This window comes from Cricetulus griseus, chromosome X (genome assembly GCF_003668045.3).
Source record: "Cricetulus griseus strain 17A/GY chromosome X, alternate assembly CriGri-PICRH-1.0, whole genome shotgun sequence".
NCBI classification, from domain to species: domain Eukaryota; kingdom Metazoa; phylum Chordata; class Mammalia; order Rodentia; family Cricetidae; genus Cricetulus; species Cricetulus griseus.
In genome coordinates, this window is record NC_048604.1 from 125,772,374 (window position 1) to 125,785,767 (window position 13,394).

At 45.9% G+C, this 13,394-nt stretch overlaps 1 protein-coding gene across 4 annotated transcripts; it reads right to left on the bottom strand.

Annotated features, from left to right (window-relative positions):
- Nucleotides 1-953: 953 nt before the first annotated feature.
- Cfp (complement factor properdin) lies at nucleotides 954-8,544 on the bottom strand. 4 transcript variants are annotated; one of them, XM_035450245.1, is made up of 10 exons: nucleotides 7,715-8,542; nucleotides 7,013-7,133; nucleotides 6,775-6,925; nucleotides 5,060-5,235; nucleotides 4,481-4,651; nucleotides 4,159-4,350; nucleotides 3,772-3,945; nucleotides 3,343-3,534; nucleotides 3,099-3,210; nucleotides 954-1,180 (listed from the first exon to the last, which is right to left on the bottom strand). In XM_035450245.1, the coding sequence occupies exons 2-10, from the start codon at nucleotides 7,074-7,076 to the stop codon at nucleotides 1,015-1,017; spliced, it is 1,398 nt and encodes a 465-aa protein (XP_035306136.1). In that variant the 5' UTR covers nucleotides 7,077-7,133; nucleotides 7,715-8,542; the 3' UTR covers nucleotides 954-1,014. The 4 variants fall into 4 exon arrangements, with proteins under 4 accessions (XP_035306136.1, XP_035306135.1, XP_027288164.1 ...); XM_035450244.1 differs by having other exon boundaries at nucleotides 7,517-8,542; XM_027432363.2 differs by having other exon boundaries at nucleotides 7,492-8,542.
- Between the last annotated feature and the right edge of the window lie 4,850 nt (nucleotides 8,545-13,394).

Here is a 13,394-nt window from a genome sequence, read left to right on the forward strand (position 1 = left end):
TTACTGGGCTCCCAGCAAATTGCTTTCTAAGTGTTAGTGATTGCCACTATTATGATGACTCCTTCATAATTCTATCATTAGCATTCAGTGAACAGTAAATGAATGAGCAAGTTCTAAAAACACTGATGTCTGGGGTTGTTCCCTTTACTGTGGAGACATGGGCAGCTGATTCTTCTTTTTCCTTGTGTCCCCATGCCCAGCACTATTGTTAGTATACAGTAGGCGTTAAGCATTGAAGACATATTTGAACAAAAGGAATGCCTATTCTGAGTCTGTTCACTAGATCTCAGATATCCTCGCCTTCTACCAGTCCTCCTCCAGCCCAGATGCTCAGACTTATCTGTAGCATACAGGAGACACTAAAGTGTTAAAAGAACAAATACAAAAAGATGCACCTGGGTTTATTTTAGGGGTTCCTCCAGGCTGATGCTGACTCTAGCTTCTCTTTGCCCCTGCCCCAGCTCAAAGTACATCATAGCCACCTCCTCAGTGCCCCTTCCCCCAGCTATTTGTTAGTGGTAATTGTGATGTTGGAGCTAGGCTGTTTTCAGTGGGTGGGTGCAGGTGCTTTCTCAGCTGGGAGCCAACTCTGGTCACATCCCACCCAGTTCACCACTATGGCAGATCTGCCAGCTGAGAGACTCTGATGAGTGGGTGGGAACCTAGGGAACTTCATAAAGTAAGAGACAACTAAATAGCACATGGGCCAATCAAAAAGTTCCTGCCAAGGTGAGCAGCCAATGACAAAACCCACCTTGTCGACAGTCTCCCAGCCCACTCCCTTACAGTCATGGCAAAGGCAGGCTGGGGCTGGATACTTGCTTTCAAGCTTTCTAAGCTGCAAACACAATAGAACAGAATATTTCTCTACTACTTTGTTCTAGAAAATTCTATTGTCCCACTTCCAGGAAAGGGGGCAGGTTTTCTCCCTTCTTTAAGGAATCTTAGAAGAGTTGAGAAAGGCTGGTTTATTCAGGTCTGGAAGATCAGGGGTCAGAATGGAAGCAAGGGATTTTAGGGTTTCTCCTCCTCTGGGTCTTTGCAGACAGGCACATGCAGACATGGCCGTTTCTCTTCCACCATCAGCTTCTGCCCCTGTAGCGCCTCACACTGTGGCCGTGGAGTCCCCCAGAAGGTAACATTCTTCTCACCCTGACCTTCGACCATGGAAACTGTGGGCCTAGGGTGTTGGGGAAGCAATGGAGGAGAGAAGCTCAGGGAAGGCAAGAATGCATTGAAAAAATCTTTTTTTTTTTGAGAGTTTGATCTCAAAGTCAATGATCCCCCTGCCTCAGCCTCTCAATGTAGGAATTACAAGCAAGCCTCATAACCAAACCTGTTTTTTGTGGTGTTAGAGATTAAATTTAGGGCCTTGTAAATGCTAGGCAAATGCTCCACTATACCTCATAGCATAGCCTCCTCCTCCTCCTCCTCCTCTTCCTCCTCCTCTTCCTTCTTCTTCTTGTCCTACCCACCCATCCCCTCTCTTCCTTTTTTTATTTGGAGAGTGTCACTATGTTACCCAGATTAGCTTTGAATTTCATTTGGTAGCCTAGGAAGGTCTTGAACATGTGGTCCTTTTGATTCCAGCCTTTCATGTAGTTAGGATTACAGGTTTGTGCCACCACACCTGAATTAACATTTGTGTACCCAACACTACAACTAATTGTGATATTGTGCTATTTCTGATAAATAGGAAAGATTTGTGTGTCTGTTTCCGTCATCTAAAAATGGCAGCAATAAGAATACTCTTACTAGCCGGGCAGTGGTGGCACATGCCTTTAATCCCAGCACTCGGGAGAGGCAGGTGGATCTCTGTGAGTTCATGACCAGCCTGGTCTACAAGAGCGAGTTCCAGGACAGCCTCCAAAGCTACAGAGAAACCCTGTCTTGAATGCCCCCCCCCCCCGAAAAGAATACTCTTACCTCCATACTGTTCTCTCTCCTTATACTCACTTTAAATTCCTATCCCAAACCATTCTTTCTCCTTCTCTTCCTCATTCCCTTTTCTTTTTTTTATAAAGATTTTATTTATTTATTAAATATACAACATTCTGCTTCCATGTATATCTGCACACCAGAAGAGGGCATCAGATCTCATAACAGATGGTTGTGAGCCACCATGTGGTTGCTGGGAATTGAACTCAGGAACTCTGGAAGAGCAGCCAGTGCTCTTAACCTCTGAGCCATTTCTCCAGCCCCCTCATTCCCTTTTCTTTTCTCTATCTTTCCCCCTTTATGTAAATGGACCCTTATGTATCCGGGAAGGTTTTTGTCAGGATTATTTCTCCTAGTAGGCAAGCCCTCTATTCATTTTCACCTAGATTCTCTTGATTGGTTCTTCTCTACATAGCCTTTAATGCCTCTTCAGGAATCAATGTGACCCCCATTAGCTGGGAGATCCTATTCCAATGACAGGCCTTTCACTAGCTGAGAAAAGGCCACTGAATCTTGACCTCTCTGGTGTAAGGAAAGGATGGATAGCTTAACCCTTTCTAACCCCTGGGCCACTGTGGTGTCCAGTAAACACTAAGGCTGGTTAACTGGCTCTGTCCAGGACCCTGCTCACAATTTGGATGTTAGGAATGCTTCTCCTGATTTTTGTCTGCCCCAAAAGGTCTGATTAGCTTTCCAGGCCCAGAGGGTAGTGACAGTCTCATTGCCACTTACCTGTCACTTTTACATGGGTTCTATCATAGCTCATCTCACCTGGTTCCATTCTGTATGCAGATATGGGTTCTTTTAGCTTCAACTGTTGCTAGAAAGGCCTTAGAGTACCTCAGGGCAGTGAAATGTGGAGTGGGTGAATAGAGGCCTGGGTGACTTAGTAAGTGCTAATGAAGAGTTCAGTGGGGAAGGCCAGATGAAAGATTGTGTGCACAGCTGAGTGATTGCATTAGTAACCAAGGAGCACAGACACCATGAAGTGTTCCCTAATTGCCTCGCCTATTCTTTCTTTCTCTCCTCCTCTCTAAGTTGGAAGACTGGCAAGGTAGGCACCTTTGATGCAGTAGGGAAGTTCAGGTTCAGTGAAACCAAATCCCTTCTCATTCTTTAGCATCATGAACCCCCCCAAGGAAAAAATGTCCCCAACTCACGAGAACTTGGGGAGCAAAGGTGTGCAGAGGCGCTGGCGTACACGGGTGGGGTTGGGGCCGCATGGTGGTGTGCACAGACCCCAGGAACTCCACTGTGACCATGTACCTTTCACTGAAAGGGGGGGAGATAGAGTGTCACATAATCAAAACTGGAGGTCTCAATGGGAAAAGGAGACTGCAGGAACACAGGATCCCTAACATTGCTGCCCACTCTTACAGTATTGTCTGTGGGTTGGTTACTCACAGAAACAGTTATGGATGTCATAGCAGTGTCGAATATGCTGGTAATTTCCAGAACATCTCTGTCCATTAAACTTGCGGCCACCACAGCTCCTTGTGCGTGACTGCTGGCCCGGGATTTCCTCACAACTGATAGACTTCATGTTCACACGGCTGCAGTGACTCCATTTTCCCCACTCTTCCCACTCCCCATTTACTGTGGAGACAAGGGGCAAAAGGGTTTGGAGCCAGTCAAGGGCCTCAGAGAAAGGCATGAAGGTGGTGGGAGGGCATGGCAGTGAACAGATGTGGGGATGAAGAAGCAGAGGTGAACCAAGGCATGAGGGCAGGAAGAAGAGAAACAGAGGAAGGAACAAGGCTTTGGCAGCAGCAGTGGGCAGCACTGATGGGCAGGGGGCTTAAGCGTGGGAAAGGTGCCTACTGGGTTGCTAACCAGGGCAAGGCGTGGCTGTGTTACAGATGTGGGTCCGAGTGGCATCACCAGCACAGAAGAGGCCCCCATGACGAGGTACTGGGTGGTCACATGTCCGTCGTTCTAGGGTCTGGCCCAGGCCACAGGTTACAGAGCAGGGGCTCACAGGGCTCCATGGTCCCCAGCCACCAGGCACTGTTGGAGTGGCAAAGAAAGCACAAAGCACTTTTAATCATGCACTCCCCAACTTCCCTCCCTGCCACCACTAGACATTTGAGGCAAACTCTCTTCAAATGATGGGCTTCTGGTCACATGCTACAAGAACTCTAGTCCCTCAAATGCCACAGTATCTTTGCCAGAAATCCAAAGCTCCACTAGCTGTGTGCCATAGACCTCATCCCAACATACCTGGACAGGGTGGCAGGCCACTGCAGCCCCGATGCTCATAGGCTGATCCTAGGCAGGGTTTCCCAGGGGGCTGATGGGAAGGTGCTGGTGCAGAACACGAGCGGCTTCGTGTCTCCTTAGGTTGTTCAGTTCCGCCAAGGCAGGATCCTGAGCAGGAGCTCCAGGGGCCCCAGGCTGCCCAGGCCCCATGTGCTGTGGTAGGAGTGGAGGGATGAAGTGTGGTCAAGCATGCTCAAGTCTTTTCTCCCTGGCAGTTTTCTGCTCTAACCCAACAGTTCCATCCTGGATATCCCTTCTCTGTCCTGTGGCTGCCTTTACTCACTGGGGCAGACCTTCTGAGTGTCACAGGCCTGTGATTGTTGGGCCTCTTCTGGGCAGTGGCCCCCACACTTAGGAGCAGGGTTATCACATAGTCGTTGACGGGTTCGGGTTCCTTTGGAGCAGGTGACAGAGCAAGGCCCCCAGGGTCCCCACTCAGACCAACCACCAATTTCTGTGGGAGAAAAAGAGATGGGAGGTGGGGTGGGACTTAGGATTTCTTCCTTTCATGTGTGTCCCACATAAGCTAACTCTGTCCTCCTATCTCTTGTCCCTATTCCTGGTCTACCAGCATTGCTTATCTGGCCTATGACAGTGGCCTTCATATTTGTCCCTTTGCTTCAGATATGGCCTGTCCTCTTCCCAAATCCAATCAAAGTGAATTTCTCCCCTTCCCACAATCCAAGTCACTCAGACTAAAGTCAATGTCATCACTTCTAAGCATTCTTCTCCAGCAATCTCAGCCTCCTCAGTTACCCTTAAAGCCGCACACAGGGCGTTTTTCAAGGCCTCTGCACTGATGCCTCTGGCCCTGGGGGATGGGTAATATAGAGTGCATGCCCACATTGCTGATCTTTCTTACCTGGACAGCATGGCTGGTCCTCACAGGCCTGTAGCTGCCACTCAAGTGTCCTAGGAGCCACCTTCTCAGAGCACTGCCCACCCCTGCCCACACAGCGCCTGTGTCGCAGTTGGGACCCCTCAGAGCATGTAACGGAGCAGGGGGCCCATGAGGACCATGGTGACCATCGTGGGGACCTACAGAGAGGAGCCCATGTTCCATCCTGGTATGAACTGACAGGATGGCACGTGGGATTCTAAAGAGTACAGGTTGGCATAGGAGGGCTTCTGGGTAGATATTCAGGATGGATCAATGAGAGCCTACTTACCACTTAGGGATGGTGGGGGATTGAACAGGAAGACGTGAGTATACAGTAAGTATATGATAAATTTCATTTCCCTTTATGACAAGGGCTCTGGAAATCCCCCAGGGACAAAGCCATACACAATAAGCAAATGCAAGAACTAAAAGCCAAGAACTTCTGCCAGGAACCCAATAGGTCACCACCCTGTATAATTGCAGGCAGACAGAAAGTGCTTGGTAAACAGGAGCTCAGAGGCCCCTTCAGAAACATCCTAGAGCTATGCTTTGCCTCCTGCACAGGACTGGGTATGCATGCTAGTGGTAAAAGAGATACCAACTGTTAGCATGACTGGGGCCAGAGCTGCTTTCCAAGATACTCAAACCCATCATCCTTACAGTGTTACCTGGAGTAAGCAGTCATAAAATATATCTACAGTATAGTAAGGTTCAACATATGTAAACTGGAAGTCATGATTAGGAGACTTGAGGTGCTTTCAGAGATCAAACTGCCACAGAGGAATTGCACAATGAATGTGTCATTACAATGAAAGGTTTGAGTGTTGCCCTTAGAAGTTCCCCAAAGTCCTCCATTCCTATGATAGATCTATATACAATAAGCACTCAAGTATGATCTGTTATAAGTTAGGAGAATGGAGCTACCACCAAAAATATCCAAGTTGCACCCCATCTGCAATATTTTCAGGAAGCCCTGACTTTTCAATGAAGTACTTTTCAATGAGGGCTGATTTGGTCTCCACCAGCGGACATTTGGCAGTTTCTAGATATGGTTGCCTTTTTAAAAATTCTTCTCTCAGCCGGGCGTTGGTGGCGCACACCTTTAATCCCAGCACTTGGGAGGCAGAGGCAGGCAGATCTCTGTGAGTTCGAGGCCAGCCTGGTCTCCAGAGCGAGTGCCAGGATAGGCTCCAAAGCTCACAGAGAAACCCTGTCTCGAAAAACAAAACAAAACAAAACAAAACAAAAAAAATTCTTCTCTCATACAATACATTCCAACTATAGTTTCCCCTCTTTCCACTCCTGCCCAGATTCACTCCTTCTCTGTTTTCCTTCAGAAAGGAGCAGGCCTCCCAGGGATACCAACCAAACACAGCATAACAAGATACAATAAGACTAGGCACAAACCCTCATATCAGGGTAGGGCGAGGCAACCCAGTAGGAGAAAAAGGGCCTCAAGAACAGGTGAAAAGAGTCAGACACACCCCCACTCCCACTGTTAACCAGTAGAGAGAGTTGTTAAAAACACTTAGGGGAAGGTCAGGTATGTTATAAAATACCCAACAATGCTCAGAACTCATATTCCTAACAAAGAGCTCCAAATGGCAATAGTGCCAAGGTTTTGAGTACTCTTAGAAGGTCCAGGGAAACAGAGTACAGTTCTAGATTACAGGGCTCAGCCCAGGTGCCCCCCGAACCTGCATGCCTGACAGGGACCACCACCATGCTCCTGGAAGGCATAGGCAGCATTGAGACAGCAGTCTTCCACGCTGACATCTCCCCCAAGCAGGCCTTTGCACTTCCCAGAGGACTCTTCATACTTGGTGAAGCAGAACACAGGGTCTGAACCTGTAAGACCAGGAGAGAGGAATGAACAATCAGGGTGTGGTTGTCCTGGGCATCCCTGGGAGGACATCTGGGCCCCCACCCACTTACCTGTGGCTGGCAGGGTAAGCAGTAGCAGCAGTAGCGTCGGAGGAGCTTGCATTCCAGCAAGCATTTTGAGCACTGTCTTTGTCCTCTCTTACAGAGTAAGCCTTCCTTAATCTGGGCTGATCTGCTCAGGAAAGAGGAACCCAGAGCAGGAGGAACTGGGAGGGTATGACCTCTTTAGCTCTGACCTCTCCCTTGAGCCCTCTGCCTCCTCTACTTCTCTCCCCTCTCCATTTCCTGTGTCTCCCTTGGTCCTGTTCTGTCACCCAATATTTGCCACCTAATACCCCACTCCACCCAGAAACCTCTTAGTTTTCAATTAATGCATATGAGACAAATTCTCACTGAAGGGCACTGGAGCCTGAAATTCTGAAGCAAGAACCACCTAGGTGTGTGACCTTAGACAAGTCACTTTAAATTCTCAGCCTTAGCTTCCTGCCCCCCCCCCTTTTTTGAGATGAGATTTTATAATGTAGCCATACCAGGCCTGAGATTTGCTTTGCAGACCTGGATTGCCTTGAACAGGCATGTCACACCATGACTGGCTTGTTTTCTTCCCTGTAAAATGCACAATCTTGACTATAGTAATGGGATCAACTTCAATGGGGTACTGGAGAAGGGTGAAATGAGGGTAGCCCTCCTCAAGTAGTCCGTCAAGGAGAAGGTATCAGGGCAACTGCTTCATCTTCCTTCTTGAAAACCCACCTCTTTCCTAAAAGTGAGGTTCCTGTGGTCAGCATGTGTGTGGGAGGTCAGTGCAAGGGAAGTGAGAAAGGGAAGTGGCTTTGTGTGGGAAGTGATTCAGAAATGGGTTCGGTGGGGTGGGGGTGGAGGTGTTTCAGGCATACCCATTGCCCAAGGGGGCCATCTGAAGAAACCCTTAGGGTCTACAGGGGTAGAGAAGAGAGAATCAGCTGAGGCATATTCTATGCGCACCTAGGATAAGATACCATTTGCCTCTAAGCCTGTTTCCTTTTTTGTAAAATGTGCAGACAAACAGGGCCCTGGGAGGTACAAGACTGTAATCTTAGCTACTTTGGAGGTTGAAACAAGCAGAATGAGAGTTCAAGGCTTGCCTAGGCTACAGTGTGAGTTCAAGGCTACGCTGGCTAATTTAGTGAGATTCTGTCTCAGAAATAAAATTTAAAGAAGGGAAGGGTGGAGGTGAGATTGCTCAGTGTGTGAAGCTCAGTGCTTGCTTCAAAGCCTGATGTCCTGAATTAAATTGCTAGGACACACATGATGGGAGGAGATAACTGACTCACTTAAGTTGTCCTCTGACCTCTCCACATGTGCATTGAGGCACATGTGTGTGGTGTCCCCCCCCCCCCAATAAATAAATGTAGTAAAATGTTTAAAGGATGAGAGTGGCTAGAGATGTAGCTCAGTTGGTAGAGTGCTAGCCTAGCATCGATGAAGCCTTTGGTTTGTTACTTAACGTCATACAAATTGAGCACAATGATGGGTACGTATAGTCTTAGCAATTGGGAGGTAGAGGCAAGAGGATCAGAAGTTCAAGGCTATCGTTGGCTACACAGCAAGGTTTAAGGTATGTGAAATTCCATTTTAAAAACAAACAAGCAAGCTGGGTGGTGATGGCACACACCTTTAAATCCAGCCTGGTCTACAAAGTGAGTTCCAGGACATCCGGGACTGTTACACAAAGAAATCCTGTGTCAAAAAACCAAAACCACAGAGGCAGGCAGAGCTCTGTGAGTTTGAGGTCAGCCTGGTCTCCAGAGCGAGTACCAGGATAGGCTCCAAAGCTACACAGAGAAACCCTGTTTCTAAAAACTAAACAAAAACAAAAACAAAAAACAAACAAACAAACAAAAAAACAAAAGAAACAAGCAAGCAAAGGGATGGCTGGATGTTTAGCTTAGTGGTATGCCATTTGCCCAGCATGAAAGCAGCTTTGGGTTTGATCCCCAGCTCTGAAAATGTAAAGCACATTTATAGCACCTGACATAGTTAGATCTGTAACTGACTGAGAATTAAAATATTTAGAACAGTGCCTGACTGTGTGTATTAAATTGTTCCACATTTATAGAGTGTCTGAGTGGTTCTGAGAATAGAGAACAGAACAGATAAAAATCACTGACTGAAAACTCACTCTCCAGCCTTAGGACACACCAGAATCATTCACAGGGCTTCGAGACTGAACTGCAGATTTCTGGGTCCCATGTATTTCTCATTCAGCGGGTGTGGCATGGGTATCCACTAATGCATTTCTAACAAGCTCCTAGGAGACACTGATGCTGGTTTGAAGAACTTTGAGAAACACTATTTTGGTCCTTGATCCCACTTTAGTTTTCTTGGTGGGTCATAGTTAGAGAAAAAATTTTACAGGTGCCTTGTTTCACTGTTAATGAATGATCCATCTTCAACCCATTTTCCTCAAGGAGAATCTGAGCTCCCCAGACCTGCTTTTCACTTTCTAATTTTTTAAAGGATTTTGTTTTTTTTATTATGTATACACATTCTGCTTCCATGTATATCTGCACACCAGAAGAGGGCACCATGTGGTTGCTGGGAATTGAACTCAGGACCTCTGAAAGAGCAGCCAGAGCTCTGAACCTATGAGCCATCTCTCTAGCCCCTACTTTCTAATTTTTTAAAAACAAGCCTTGCCGGGGGAAGGGGGGAGGTTGGTGGCACACACCTTTAATCCCAGCACTCGGGAGGCAGAGGCAGGTGGATCTCTGTGAGTTTGAGACCAGCCTGGTCTACAAGAGCTACTTCCCAGACAGCCTCCAAAGTCACAGAGAAACCCTGTCTTGAAACAAACAAACAAATAAATAAATAACAAAAATAAGCCTTAACGAATGAAATTCTAGAACTCTTAAAAACAGCACTCTCGGTCCTTCGGGATGTAGCTTAGCAATAGACTGCCTATCTAGCATGAGCTAGACCATGGGTTTGATCCCCAGCATCACAAAAATAAAGAAGTAAATAAAAACAGTCTTTATATCCACAAAAAAGGAGCTTGAAAAAGGTGACACTTTAGTTCTCCTGCACTCACAGATAAGTACCATTCTACAAATTGAATCAAGATAAAAATAAATTGGACAGGGGTTATAATAGAAGTCCCTCAAGAATCTGCTCTTGATTTGGGGGTTGTACTGTTTGGTTTAGTGTGTCAGCTTGACACAGCTAGAGTCACCAGAGAGAAAGGGGCCTCAGTTGAGGAAATGACTCCATAAGATCCAGTTGCATTTTCTTAATTAGTGATTGATTCGGAAGAGTCCAGTCCATTGCGGGTGGTGCGGTCCTTGGGCTGGTGGTCCTGGGTTCTATAAGAAAGCCGGCTGAGGAAGCCATGGGGAGCAAGCCAGTAAGCAGCACCCCTCCCTGGCCTCTGCATCAGCTCCTGCCTCCAGGATTCTGCTCACTTGAGTTCCTGTTCTGACTTCCTTTGATGATGAACAGCAACTCGGAAGTGTAAGCCAAATAAAACTTTTCCTCAACTTGCTTTTTGGTCATGGTGTTTCATCATAGCAATAGAAATCCTAACTAAGACAGGGGTGACAAAATTTCTGTTAATATTTGTATCTATCATAGAAGTGCCCTATTCTCTGAGAACATGTTTGTCTCTAACTGTGTGTCTTGAACAAAGGGATCTTGTTAAAATTCTAAGACTTCAGCTGTCAGTGCTATTATCTTGTAAAAACAAACCTGCGATTCTGCCTGGCTCCATTATTCAATCACCCTTTATCCTGGTAATAGTGTTATAATCTATGTTTCCTTTATTCCTACATGGCATAAATACTCATAGGATTCCCTGTGGATGAAGGTTGTCAACACTTTTTTTCTCCCACACCACTTCTAAGGTATTCAAATTACTTAACAGATTCCTTATTTAAACAAAGAATGAGAGTCTGGTTTTATTTATTACTGCCTGATATAATTTACTTATCTGTCCTGTCAGTTTCCCTGAATATCTCCCCTCAAGGGAAGTTTCCTTTTTTAGGGGGAGGCAGATGACACAGGGTCTAGCCTTGAACTCATGCAACCCTCCTGCATACTGGGATTACAGGCTTGAGTAACACATATCTCGATGCTACTGTTGTTTTGAAACAAGGTACTTCTATGAAGCCCAAGGGGACTTTGAACTCATGGCAAACCTGCTGCCTCAGAATCCTGAGTGTTGAGAAGGGCAGAAATGTTTGTCTAATTGGTTAGTTGCTAGGTCTTCAGGACACCAGACAGGCATGAGCTAATAGTAGATGGACAACGAACATCTACTCAATGAATAAATGAAATAAAAGTTGAATTTCTAGTAAGTGCTAATGGGACATTAAAGAAAAGTAGTCATTACCTTCTAGCATTTATCTCAAATGCTAGGACCAGGTACGACTAGAGATGATGCATGAGGAAGGAGCTCCGGGAAAAGCCCAAGTGAATCCCAGCATTTCAGGTTTTGAAGAACTAACCCAGGAGACTGAGCAGGAGGGGCTTGTGGAGGAAGAGGGCAAACAGAGGAAGCCTTGGCATATCCATTCTGTGATCTCTCAGATATGGCCTCATTTGATCTCATTCACTTTCTCTCAAGTTTTATTTTTTCACCTATATACAGAGTTCAGGATTTCTAGACTCTACCACAGCCTCTTAGGAACAGGCTTACATACTTGCTCTTAAAAATACATTTATTTATTTGGCGTTTGTGTGTGTATAGGTTAGAAGACAACTTGTAGGAGTTGGTTCTTTCCTCCAACCATTATGAATCCCAGAGCCTCAGGTTGTCAGGTTTGATGGTAAGCACATTTACCCACAGAGTCATCTTCTGGCACCTTTTTATTTTACTAGGCCAGAGAATGACTTTTGACAGCCAGTTCTCTCCTTCCAACATGTGGCTTTTGGGGATGGAAAACAGGTTACCATGCTTGTGTGGCTACTTCACTTAACCGCTGAGCCATCTCATCTGACCTACATGTGATTTTGTGTTCATTTTATAGAAGGGTTATGCAGACCACACTGCCCTTGAAGTGAATAGCCAATGATGACCTTGATCACCTGATACTCCTGACTCCACCTCCTGTGTGCTAGGATTACAGGCTTGCACCACCACATTTGGCTTACATACATATTTATGTGTGCTTGATTACATAACCTCTCAGACACTGTGGTTCACTCAGGGTGTCATTGTCTCTGCCACTGATCCCCAGCTTCATTAGTCTCCTAGTAACAGACACAGAGACACACAGACATACACACACATACATCTTGTGTTATCATCTGTCTCGTTTGGTTAATACCACCAGTAATTTCTCTCACTAGGTCCATTTACCACATGTATAAGCAGTCCTACCATCACAGGAACTATTTATTTCCTTTGGCCTAACATTTTCTTACACATATAACCACTGATGTACAGTCACCACTAAGTATCATGAAGTTTCTTGCACATATAAAATCACTTCTCCTCCCTCTTATCTCTTAAAGCCACTGAGGTCACATCTCCAAGGATTCCCTATTTCCAGCCTGTTACAGAATTACAGTCACCTCTGAAGACTGTTACCTGAACACACAAAGGCAGAACACAGTACGTCTTCCTCATGTAGTCGTGAATTTCTTCTCGATCACCTTTCACCTTGTCAACTCCTTTATTCACAGGGTTGTGTTTTGTTTTGAGACAGTGTTTCACTCTATAGCCTAGGCTGACTACAAGCTCATTATGAAGCTAGGCTAGCCTAGAACTCATGGTGATCCTCCTACTTTAGCCTCGAGTGCCAGAACCGAAGGTGTGAGCCACCATACCCAGCAAAGAGTTACACATATATACAGCTTCTTGGACACTTGGTGCACTCACCCATTCAGTCTCACCATCATTTTCCATCACTCCCTTCTGCTACAATACCATGTCACTAATTCACAACTGCTACAAGGCTTTCCTTAAGTCTCCTATGGTCAGTTTCCCATGGCCTGGTCAAACACACCATCATTTTCCCCATATAGTTAGCTATCATGGATACATTTGTATATTTAATAGCCTCCACGTTTCTCACATACCCTGATTGTGGTCATACAGTAAGTAGCTCACTGTTTCAGTCACTTCTTGGGCCTCATGATCATTCTCTTTCACACAATCAACTCCTTACACATATACTTCCATGACTTGAGATTTCTCATCTACAAATGGTAGTCCTTGACAATCTCTACTGGCTTACTGCCTATACTTTCACCAGTGGTTTTGGTCACTAATTCTGTCCATACTATCAGCCTGTCAAAGAGTGACTAATTTGCAGTCCTCGCTCCCTACCAATAAACAGTATGTTGTATAGTTCATTGTAGGTTTTTGTTTTGAGACAGGATCTTGCTATGTACCCTAGACTGCTCTCAAATTCACTAGCCGTTGGCCCCATCTTCTGCTGGGACTATAGGTATG